General features: G+C 67.2%; 1 protein-coding gene across 1 annotated transcript; it reads right to left on the bottom strand.

Moving 5' to 3' along the window:
* Positions 1 to 22: 22 nt before the first annotated feature.
* On the bottom strand, positions 23 to 11,037 carry ERFE (erythroferrone). The gene is made up of 8 exons (XM_041766507.1): positions 10,849 to 11,037; positions 8,730 to 8,852; positions 7,565 to 7,667; positions 6,319 to 6,578; positions 5,133 to 5,241; positions 4,969 to 5,059; positions 4,095 to 4,173; positions 23 to 2,996 (listed from the first exon to the last, which is right to left on the bottom strand). Exons 1-8 carry the CDS (start codon positions 11,035 to 11,037, stop codon positions 2,898 to 2,900), a joined length of 1,053 nt encoding a protein of 350 aa, XP_041622441.1. The 3' UTR covers positions 23 to 2,897.
* Positions 11,038 to 11,742: the final 705 nt, after the last annotated feature.

Raw genomic sequence — 11,742 nt, forward strand, 5'->3', positions numbered from 1 at the left:
TAAACCATCATTGGCATCTTGGATTGGCTTGAAACAGTGACCCACAGGCCGCCTGGTGTGCAGCGTTTTGTAGTTCATGAGCACCTTACCTGTACTGTCTTACCCTTGAAGTGACCCTGGCAGGGGAAGTGGCATTTTGCAGGGAGGAGACCGAGGTAGGAAGCTGCCCAGACAGGCTGTCAGAGCCCTCTGGCTCTTCTCAGTTCTCTGTGTGAAAGAAGGCCCACCAGTGTCACGCAGCAGAAAGCGAGGCTTAGCTGGGGGAATGGACAGGTGCACAAAGGTACCGTCCTCTAGAGTAGCGTGTCTCCGGCAGGGCCTCCCAGAACAAGGGGACCCAAGGCCTCTGGAGTGCTGGATGTCCCGGGACTCACACCCGGATGCCCTGTATACAAAGCACACAGTCTCCGGTCTGAGCAGTCAGGCTGCCGTTCGGAACAGCCTCTGAAGTCCAGCTCCCCGTTTAGGATTGGGCGTTCTGTTGGCCCTGTGCTGGGCTGGTGTCGCTCTTCGCCAGGACACTTGAAAGAAGGACGCTTCTGGCAAAGATGTTCAAAAATGCATAACTAGCCTGTTGATGAGGATAGTATTTCTCAAGACCTGGTATAAAACAGGTCATGTGATCACTGTAATCGTATGTTAGGAAGGCAGCTCTTGGGCCTCGGGTCGGTGTCTGCCTCAGGATGATGTAAGTTTCTAAAACCTTGCCTGGGAAGCGGCAGTTTGGTAACGCTCCCTGGCCCCCACCCAGCGCGCGCCTTATCGCCCCTTCAGCTCCGTGGAGCCCGTGTCCCCGCCACAAGTGCCCCAGGAACCTTTGGAGCACACCCTTCCCCAGAGAGTGTGGAGGGCCAGGCTCCATCCCTGATGCTGCCGTAAGGTGTGGCTCCCACGAAGAGAGGACCCAGCATCCCAGAGCCGGGACACAGGACGGTTGATTCGGTCAGCATCCCCCCACCCCCGCCAGCAAGCCAGATGCCGGTGTGCCTCACGCACCCCTAATTCCCAGAGCTGAGAGCGGCTTAGTGCAGAGGCTTCCCTGGCGGTCCAGGGGCCCCCCTGGGGCTGAAGGCCACCCTCCACCTCCCTCCCCAAGTTCACTGCTTGCCGTCCTCAGTGGGCCTGGCCGAAATGATTAAGATCCGTTATTTTAAGATCTGCTGTTTGTTTTTATAACTCTATATAGTCACATAGCACAAGAATTCTAAAGTACTTGAGCCATCTCGTCGAGTTATATATATAAATACATTCCACCCGGCAATATTATACGATAAATACTGGAACAGATTGTGCTGTAACACGCTTAGGTTGAGAAAAGGAAAGATGTGTGGCTTTTTCAAGGGTAAAAGAGAACTTCTCTGAAGTATCTGCGCCCGCTGGGTGCAGAGTAAAATCCAGAGAAGGGTGTGGCCCCAGCCCTTATCAGAGTGCGAGGGGAGGCAGGACACAGGCCAGCGCTTCCTGGTAGGGTGGGTACCAGCCCTACTGAGAATCGCACCGGGCCTGCCAAGGGCACCCCATGGCTGTTCTCCGTGTAGGGCGCCCGGGGCCCCCTGGCCGGAAGGGCTGGGTTCTCAGTGGGGAGGGAAGCTGCGGGCGCTGGGGGTCCCTCAGACCTGGCTGGGTCACCTGTTCCTCCTGAGGCCAGCTGGACAGTCCAGGTGACTGCAGCCATTGTCCTCTCTCCAGGCCTGGACACCTGTCAGACCAGCCTGGCCCCCAGGGCACCCCATGGTACCTGGTCCCTGCAGCCACGGTGTGCAAGGCTGCCATGTTTGGGGAAGGGGTGGGGGCGGCTTCCTCTGCAGGGGGTGAGGGGCCTTACACCTTGAAAGGAACCTGCTGTAGGTGGATGCCCGTGTCTCCTCACAGCCGCCCCCTACCCCCCAGGTCCTGTCACCGCCAGAGCAGCACAGTGGACTCAGGACCCAGCTTCCTCAGCATCATCTCCCATCTGTCCCCTCTCCACCTGAGCTCAGGGCCTCGTGTCTCCCCCAGTGGGGAAGATGCAGAGCTGGCTGGACTCTGCAGGGCCTGGGGTGGGCAGCGGGAGCTCTTGGCTCCCGGGAAGCCTCTGCTTTATCTGTTCAGATGGGTGGGCAGGGCCTGCTCATCTCTGATCTGCAAAGATATTCTAGATATTTCCTTTGGTGGGTGGATCCCCGCAGTGAGTCAGAGCCTCAGAGAGGATGGGAAGAGGGACCACTCTAGGACAGGCTTGGGGAGGGGGGTGGGCTCTGAAAAGGCCATCTGTGAGGTGAACTTACGAGTTATCTTGAGCATGTTAATCCTCACCGTCCCCCCATAAGCCCCTTTCTAGTGTTGCTCTGGTGCCTGAGGCTGCTGTGCCAAGAGGCCGTGAGACTCCAGTCCTGTGGTCACTGCAAGAGGTCCAGGCCAAAGGCACCCTGGGGGAAGGGTGGGTGGGGACTGGGACCCCTGCCCCATGGGGCGTCCGGGCAGGTGACCAGCCTCTCCCCTCCTGCTGGCGTGCTGGCGCCCACAACACTAAAAACGATGGGAAGGATGGGGCTGGGCCGAGGCAGAGGCAGAGGCTGGCTGGGCAGGCGCCCTGCAGGCCAGAGGGGAGCCGGCCCGCAGCCAGGAACAGAGCAAGTACTCCTGGCGCCGAGCCCCACCAGCGACGTGTGCCGAGGGACAGCCCAACAGGGCTCTTCTCCTTTTGGAAGACGCCATCCTGCAATTGCTCCTGTTCTGGGACAGTTTGCACGTCCCCTCTCTGGGCTGCGGTGGTTGGCCGTCTCCAGCTAAAGTGCAGTGGCCACGGTGGGCAGTTCCAGTGGGCCGCCTCCTGCGTGTGGCCTCTGCCACTCCACACTGCCCACTGTTCGGCCCCACTTCTGTTGGCCGCGAGAGGAAGGGCCTGGCCTGGCCGCTCACACGCCGAGGAGGACAGCGCTGAAGTGGGAGCCACTGCGCACCGTGAGTGGGGAGCCACTGGCGTTGTCCAGGAACACGGAGGTGTACTGTCCTGTCTGTGGAGAGGGTCAGGGTCGGCCTGGGGCCCGCAGCTGCGGCCCTGCGGCTGAGCAGACAACTGCCCCAGGCTCGCTCCGGTTCAGGGCCCGAACAGCTGCTCTGCTGCACGGGGTGGGACCCGTCAGTTCTCCAAGGCGCTGAGGGCGGCCCTTCCCCGCAAGCTGGCCCCAGCCGCCGAGCGGAGTCGTCGCAGGCCGTCCTCGGGCCTGCTCCCAGCGTGGTCCACGCACCTGCGGTGTCCCGTTCCCCGAGAGCTCCCAGAAATGCAGAATCGGGGGACCCACCCACCTTCTGCATCTCGGGGCCTCCGGTGGACCACGTGGCACCCAGCAGTGCCCGGGGCCAGACCCCTGGACGCCTCCCGGCAGCCGCAGCGGGCTGGGGTCCGGCAGCCCGGCCTCCAGTTCCGCGGGCGAACTACCTAAACTCTCTGCGCCTTCGTTCCCTATTTGGAAACACCGTCCGCCAACCGTACTCGAACGACGAACTTTTTTTTAGAAGTGACCAGAGGAAAACTGGTACTACTGACCTTAAAACGCCATAACTAAGCAGATCATTTAAGTAAAGAGCTTAGAGCGGGGCCGGCATACTGTTGTTTAAGGGCCAGCTGTGATTCAGGACGGCTGCCCTTGAGTGTTTTTCTTTCTTAATAAATCCCACCTTCACATCAGTTTCTCCATCACTTGCCAGAAGCCCCCCACCCCCACCCCCACCCCCACCCCCACCCCATGCCAGAAAGAGACTGTCGGGTAGGGTTCTGTGCAGAGAGGATGCCTCCTACTTCCCATAGCCTCAACAGGCCCAGGGTGTCAGGACCCCAGCCCGAGGGTGCGGAGCCGACCCCAGTTCTCTCCCGGGAGCCCCCATCCCAACGCGGAGCCCTGTCCTCTGTGGGATGATCGGCAGGTCTGAAGACCACTGACTGAGCAGCAGAGCAACTGCTGGTGGGGAGACAAGCCCAGGGCTTGGGGGAAGGGACCTGGAGGTGGCCCTGCTCTGCCCAAACCGGCGACCTCACCCAGGCCTGGAGTCTGAGTCTGCTCCCAGTGATCCTCCCTCCCTCCTCACCCCACAGCCAAGCCTGCCCCACGCACCTGCAGGTACAGAACGCCATTTACCGAGATGGTGAAGAGCTCACTGCTGCTCTCCAGGCCCATGACAGCCTCCAGGGAGCTGCGGCCAAAACAGCACATCAGCCCACACCCCCGAGACCCCACCAACCTCACCCACAAATCACCCCAGCAACCAACAGCGGCCCAGCTAAGTGCAGTGGTAACAGCTGTCCTGGCCAGGTCTTCTGGTGGAGGGTGGCATCTGAACTCCCCAAGAGGAGTCGGGACAGCCTCCACAGGGCCAAAGGGGGTCTGGGGGTGCCCGGAAAAGCAAGGCTGGGCCCAGGCCAGGGGCTGAAAAGTCCTGGATTTGCTGGAAACCAGACACAGGCTGGTGTAGCTGGGCTGGGGTGGGGCTGGGTGGCAGCAGTTGACGCTAAGTGGGCTCAGGCCAATCTGTGGGAGGCTTCCAAAGCAGAGTTAGAAGTTCTGGACTTTGTTCCCTTCTACAGCTGTGGTGCGGCGCCTGCCCTGTGCCTGGGCTCCGGGGGGGGGGGGGGTGCTGGGGGTTCAGGGGAGCAGCCCTTGGGGTGCCTGGGCTCTGGAGCGGGTGCTGGGGGTTCAGGGGAGCAGCCCCCAAGCTCCTGCCCTGTGCCTGGGCTCTTGGGGGTTCAGGGGAGCAGCCCCTGCCCTCGGGCCCCAGGTGCAAGGAAAGTTCACCTGCAGGAGAGGCCGGGGCGTGGGCTGCACAGTGGTGGGGGGAGCAGCCCCCTGCGCCCTGCGGGGAGCTCCCGCTGCTGGGGACACAGGCGGACTGGGAGGCCTTCCCGGAGCCGGGGGTGGGGCTCGGTAGGGGTCGACATGGAGGGTGGGAGCCAGTCTGGTGCCGGGATCCCCGCCCCCCGCGCCCACTCACGCGTTGCGCTGGCACCGGGACTGGATGCAGATGAGCAGGCGCAGGCGGTCCCGGGGGCGCGGCGGCCCCCGCCTGGGCTGCTCCGCGAGCGCTGCGGAGGAGGGGGCGGTCACGGGCCGCGCCTGGGGTGCAGCCCCCCCCACCCCCGCCGCCCCGGGCCTCACCCGCGTGCAGCGTGGCGGAGAGCGCGTAGAAGCCGGCGACGGGCGCCGTGTACTGGCCGCTGGTCAGGTTCAGGCCGGGGCCGCGGCGGAAGGCGCCCTCGGCGTCGGGCTGCGGGGCGCACGGGGGTCACGGGGGGGCGGGGGGTGTCAGCCCGGGGGGGGGGGGGGGGGGGGGGTCAGCCCGGGGGTCAGCGGGGGGAGTGTCAGTCCCGGGGGAGTGTCAGTCCCGGGGGAGTGTCAGTCCCGGGCGTGGGGGGTCAGCCCCAGGGGGGGGAGCTGAGGGGGGGATGATCAGCCCGGGGGGGGGGGGGGGGGGGGTCATCCTGGGGGGCTGGTGATCAGCCCTGGGGGCGTCAGTCCAGGTGGGGGCAGGTGAGCTGGGGGGGGGGATGGGGGTCAGCCCAGGGGGGGGTGATAAAACGGGGGGGTCAGCCCGGGGGCGTGGTCAGCGCGGGGGGGTCAGCCGGGGGAGTGTCAGTCCCGGGGGGGGGGGTCAGCCGGGGGGGGGCGGGGGGGTGATCAGCGGGCGGGAGCTGAGCGGGGGGTGTGGGGATGATCAGCGGGGGGGGGGGTCATCCTGGGGGGCTGGTGATCAGCCCGGGGGGGCGTCAGTCCAGGTGGGGTAGGTCAGCGGGGGGCGGGGGTCAGCCCGGGGGTCAGCCGGGGGGAGTGTCAGTCCCGGGGAGTGTCAGTCCCGGGCGTGGGGGGTCAGCCCCAGGGGGGGGAGCTGAGGGGGGGATGATCAGCCCGGGGGGGGGGGGGTGGGGGTCATCCTGGGGGGCTGGTGATCAGCCCTGGGGGCGTCAGTCCAGGTGGGGGCAGGTGAGCTGGGGGGGGGGATGGGGGTCAGCCCAGGGGGGGATGATAAAACGGGGGGGTCAGCCCGGGGGCGTGGTCAGCGCGGGGGGGTCAGCCGGGGGAGTGTCAGTCCCGGGGGGGGGGGGGTCAGCCGGGGGGGGGGCGGGGGGGTGATCAGCGGGCGGGAGCTGAGCGGGGGGTGTGGGGATGATCAGCGGGGGGGGTCATCCTGGGGGGCTGGTGATCAGCCCGGGGGGGCGTCAGTCCAGGTGGGGGAGGTCAGCGGGGGGCGGGGGTCAGCCCAGGGGGGTGGTCAGCCGGGGGTGGTCAGCCTGGGGGTCAGCCCGGGGGTCAGCGGGGGGGGCCGCCCGCCCCCCCCCCCACTCACCAGGTAGTAGCCGCCCAGCTCGTGCAGCGCCCGCCGCTCCACCGACGCGTCCCGCCGCAGGCGACCGTGGAAGGCGGCCTCGACGCGCGGCGCCCGCGGGCCCGGGGCCAGGGGTGCAGCCAGCAGCGCCAGCTCGCCCGCCGCCCCCGCCTCCGCCCCCGCCTCCGCCCCCGCCTCGTCGTCCTCCTGGGCGTCGTCCTCCTCGGCGGGGCCGCGCGTGCAGGGCTCCGGGGCCGGGCGCTCCCGCTGCCGCACCGCTCCTGGCACAGAGCGAGCAGTGGCCGCCCGCCCGCGCCCCCAGGGCCCCGCCTCCCCGCACCTGCCCCCTGCCGGGAACCGCCCTGCCGAGTGCTGGCAGCCCCCTCCGCCGGGATCCGGGGATCCGCGGACACGCCCCTGCGCCACGGGCCCGTGGGAACAGCGTCCGGAGCCCGCAGCCGCTCCTCTTGCCCTTGGCGCTCTGACCACCGGGAAGCTCGGGAAGCTCGGAGCCCGGGCCGCCTCACCCCACCGGCCTCCCCAGCTTCCCCCGGCGCTGCTCCTGCCAGGCTACTGTCCCCGCAGCGCCATCGGCAGCCCTGGCCGCCCCGCAGGGCAGCTGGGGGCTGGAATAAGTTTAAGTGAAGGGTGCGCTGAACTGAAGAGGGAAAAGGCTCTAATTCCCATAATGAAGTGAGCCCTGGTGAGTACAGTGACCACCACTTGGCAGCGGGCCGCCTGCAGGGCCACCTCCGGGCCACGACAGCCCTCACTGTCCCTCTGCTGCCTGCAGCTCAGCTGCCCAGCCTGGGCTGCACCTGTGCTGCCCTTCCTGCCTCCTATGGGGCTCTGGGCCAGCGGATGACACCTGCTGTGGGAACAGGCAGGGACACAGGGGAACTTGTGTCACCTGGGGTGAGCCTCAGATCCCCATATGGTTTGTGATCAGAGGAGCACTTTGCAAGGTGAAGGACCTCTGATCCTCCCTGACGGTCCTCACTTGGTGGGGGTGGGGTCCAGGTGTCCTGGCCTTGCCTGGGCCCACCTGAGTCCCAGGGGCATGGGTGCTGGTCCCCGAGCACCCACTGAACACTGAGTGGCCAAGTCCAGCTTCCTCTGCAGAGCCTCCTCCTCGCGCCGCTCCTGCCCACCCCGCCTCTGACCCTCGGCCTCACCTGCATGGGCTGTGGGACTATCTAGCCACCCCGGCTCCTCCCGGACACTGCCCCGGCCCACTCATGCCGCGGTGTGTGCGCCCGCCCCCTACCTTTCAGCAGCAGCTGGAATTCCTTCAGCAGCACCTCCCGGGGAATGATGGGGCCAGGGGGGCCCTGGGGCCCAGGGGGGCCTGGGGGCCCCGGCAGGCCAAGCTGAAAAGGAACCTCAGCAGGCTCAGAGGACCTCTGAGCAGGTAGGTGGGGGCCTGCTGGGACCTCTCCACGAGTTCTCACCACTCAGGCAGGCAGGAGGGGATCCTGCTTTGACCTGGGGGTGAAGGTCAGCCTCCCGGCCTCCGACTCCCCTGAGAAGGCAGTGAGGCTGCGCTTTGGAAGCCGTGGGCTCTGAGTGTGAAGACGGGGATTGTGGGGCCTCTGGGGGTGGGGCCCCAAGAGCGGCAAATGGGGACACAGAGGGGTTCCTGGGTGGAGGGAGAGGTGGACACTGCAGGTCGGCCAACAGCAAGTGAGTCCCCTGCAGGGGAGAGCACCCCGGCTTAGCTTTGGGTGGGGCCAGGTGGTTCCAAGGGGTGACAGGGAGGTGAGGTCATGGTGACAGCCCGGCAGCCCACCCACCTCGGGCCCAGAGCCCAGCTCCCCAGCACTGGGGTAGACCCAGGACAGGGCGACGCCAGTCCTGGGTGGGTAGAGAAGCCCAAACCCAGTGTGAGCGACACGGCCCTGGCCAGAGCCCCCCACCCCCGGGGACAAGGCAAGAGGCAGACATCAGGAGCTGGTGGCAGGTTTCAGGCTAGCTGAACGACAGCGGGGACCCCACAGCCTCCAGGGCCTCTGAGGCTCCCCACCTCCCCAGGACCAGACAGTGTGTCGCTCTAGCCCGGCTGCAATCCCTGGCTTGGTCCTGGACTCCCCTCCCAGGCCAGCCCAGGCCCCCCTCACTAGGATGCAGAGGGAAGACAAGGGGGTAGCTAATGGGGCTGCCTAACTCTCTAGGGGTGCGGGGAAAATGCAGGAACAACTGTCAAACTCAGGGTCCTCTGGGCCCCCAGCCTGGCACTTTCCTTGCTCTCTGACCCCAGGCCAAGGGGGAGGGTCCGTCCTCGCTGGCCATGCTCAGGGTGCGCCCGCAGAGCTGGTACAGGGTGCTCGGGGGTGATGGTGGCAGGCTGGGGGCGCCGGGGGGCCCACAGGTGGAGGCCCCTCGCTTGTCCCCGGAGACGCACACGCACACAATGCTGGGGCTCTTGTGCTCACCTTCAGCTTCCTGGCCTTGCCTCTCCCTCCCCTCTTGCCGTTGACGCCTTTGTCACTCTGCCTGATGAAGAGCATCCAGGCGTCCCTGGGGTCGAAGTTGCGCGTCCCGTCGGTGGCAGGCTCCTGGAACACAGCCGGCCCTCGGGTCGGTTCGCCTCCCCCGCTGGGTGCCCGCCACGCAGATGGAACTTTGCAGGCCGTTGGGGCACAGGACTGGCCTCGGGCCCTTGTCCTGGTCCACTGCGGCGCCCTCCAAGCTGGCACAGCCCCGCCCCCCCGCCCGTGCTTCCCTCCCTCCTGCCATGCAGAGGACGACGACCAGGCCAGGAGACAGCCTGGGCGCTGTGCGAGAAGACGACTTCCTGGCGCTTTGTGGGGTGCAGGAAGGTGGGTGCGGAGCCCGGTAGCAGGCGGGAGCCCTGGCCCCGCTGGGCCCCCAGCCCCCTCTCCCTGGGACACGGACCGAGAGGATCGGACCACAGACTCACGAGTGCAGGGGAGGGGGCAGTGAGACCACGAGGGCCCGTGTGGCCCATTTCGGCCCTCGGGGCGGCTGCAGCTTGCAGGTGGAGGCGGTTAGAGGCCCGGAGGCTCAAGGCCCCTGCACGGGGTGCCACACCACCCGGCTCCCTCAGGCCCTCCTAGACAAGGGCAGTGATGATTCTAGAAACATCCATTGCCCTGCATGCGGCATTCTGACCAGTCCTGACTCCGAGGAAGATTCCAGGACGTGCCTTGCAGGGAGAGGCCATGGCCCATGGGGCCGTGGGCCTCAGGCGTTCTGGGCTCCGGGAAAGGAGGGCTCAGGTGAGGCCACGAGCAGCAGCGCAGGTGGCGATGGAAGGAGCCCAGGGTTTTGGAGGTGGCCAGGACCCTCGGTCAGCGCCCGAGCCAGTGGTCTCCCGGCCGCCCTGCGGGACCAGCGTGCCACGGTGGGGAGGCGGGGCCCTCCCTGTCGGAGGAGCCTGGGGCTGCACAGAGAGAGGCCTCAGGGTGCCCAGGGCCTCCCCACCGCCAGGTGCGGCCCTGCTCGCCGCTCACCGAGGACACAGGACTGGATTGCACCTTCCGGCCCCGCTCTGCCTTCGGTGGGAACACACGCCAGGAGCATCCCACACAGGCCGGAGCGGCATGCCCGGCTGACCCTGCCAGTGGGGCCGGTGGATCCCAGCTGGACTCAGACCCCAGGCTGGTGTGGGGGTGGGGGGGTGTGAAAACAGGTGGAGCCCTGTCAGCCTGGGGCCCCAGGAGGCAGGCCTGTGGCAGTGTGGGTGGGTGTTGGGCAGCTGCCCCGGGCACCCCTGCCCCGCCAAGGTCTCCAGCCTTGAGGGGCTCTCAGAAAGGAGGTGGGGAGCTTCTGCCACCACGTTGTCCCCCAGAGAGAGACCATGGCCAGAACCCCTCCCAGAAGCACTGGGGGGCCCCCTGCTTCCTGGTGACCACGGCCTTACATCTGGCTGTCCTCCTCCAGAAGGTGTGGCCAATTGTCTGGGTGGGGTTGCCTTCCCTGGCTTCGGGGGGGGGGGGACCACATGGGGGGTCTCCCCCAGGCGGGGCGCCCCTGCCGCCTTCACCCTCATCAGAGGAGGTGTCAGCGGAAGCCCTGCGGGGGCCTGCACTTGGCACTGCCTGCAAGCTCTCGGGGACACGCTGAACCAGACCGTCTCCCCGAGGGCCCTGTCCCCTCTGGGTCTGCAAGGCCTGCCCACACCGGGGCCCCTCTGAAGCCCCCTCCGCCCCACCTGACCACTCTGCCCTGCCCTCAAAGGAAGAACGGGCGGGTGCAGCTAAAGATCACCCCTCCAAGGTCAGAAGTCACACTCCCGGGCCCGCACAGGCCCTGCGCCCCCCAGACCCAGAGGGAGGCACTCTGGGGGTCTGTTTTCCGGGGGGACTTCACCTGATAGGTTCGGGGAAGGGTGGTCCCTAATTTGCTCGCGCCTTTACGGACGGTTCTTCCCAATTTCCTGAGAATGCAGCCAAGTGGGTTTCCTCCCGTGCCCCTTCCTTCCGGGCGCCCATCAGAGGGGCCCGAAGGCTGCTCCCGGGGCGCAGACCCCCCGGAGCCCGGCCAGGTGCAGGCTGAGCTCCCCCCGCAGGGGCGGCCGCGGCGTCTTACCGGCGGCCCCGAGGGCGGCCCCGCCAGGCTGTGCCCGGGGCCTGCGGGCGGCTGGTTCCCGTTCCCGGGGCGCGGCTCTCGGCGGGCGCGGCGGGGCTCCGGGGAGCCGAGGCCCGGGGCGGCGGCGGCCAGCAGGGCGGCCCAGGCGAGCAGCAGGCGGGCCCCGGCGGGGCGGCGGGCGCGGGCCATGCGGGCGGCGGCGCGGGGCGCGGGGCGCGGGGCGGGCGTGGGAGCCGCTGGGCTCTGCGCCTTATAACGCGCTCGAATCCCCCGCCTCGCCGCCGCCCTCGGCCCCGCGCCCCCTGGCGGCCCCGGTGCGCGCTGCGCGGTCGGCTGGGCGGGGTGTGCGCGGGGGAGGGGGGGGCGGTGCGCAAACGTGTCCGCCTCTGCCCCTGTGTGTGCCCGTGTGCCTGTGTGCACGTGTGTGTGCATGTGCAAATGTGTCTGCCTCCCTGCCCGTGTGCGTGTGTGCACGCGTGTGTGCATCTGCAAATGTGTCTGCCTCCCTGCCCGTGTGCGTGTGTGCACGCGTGTGTGCATGTGCAAATGTGTCTGCCTCCCTGCCCGTGTGCGTGTGTGCACGAGTGTGTCTGCATGTGCAAATGTGTCTGCCTCTGTGCTCGTGTGCCTGTGTGCACGCGTGTGTGTGCATGTGCAAATGTGTCTGCCTCTGTGCCCGTGTGCCTGTGTGCACGTGTGTCTGCATGTGCAAATGTGTCTGCCTCTGTGCCCGTGTGCCTGTGTGCGCGCGTGTGTGTGTGCATGTGCAAATGTGTCTGCCTCTGTGCCCGTGTGCCTGTGTGCGCGCGTGTGTGTGCATGTGCAAATGTGTCTGCCTCTGTGCCCGTGTGCCTGTGTGCGCGCGTGTGTGTGCATGTGCAAATGTGTCTGCCT

Source organism: Vulpes lagopus, chromosome 8, assembly GCF_018345385.1.
Source record: "Vulpes lagopus strain Blue_001 chromosome 8, ASM1834538v1, whole genome shotgun sequence".
Classification (NCBI taxonomy): Eukaryota; Metazoa; Chordata; class Mammalia; order Carnivora; family Canidae; genus Vulpes; species Vulpes lagopus.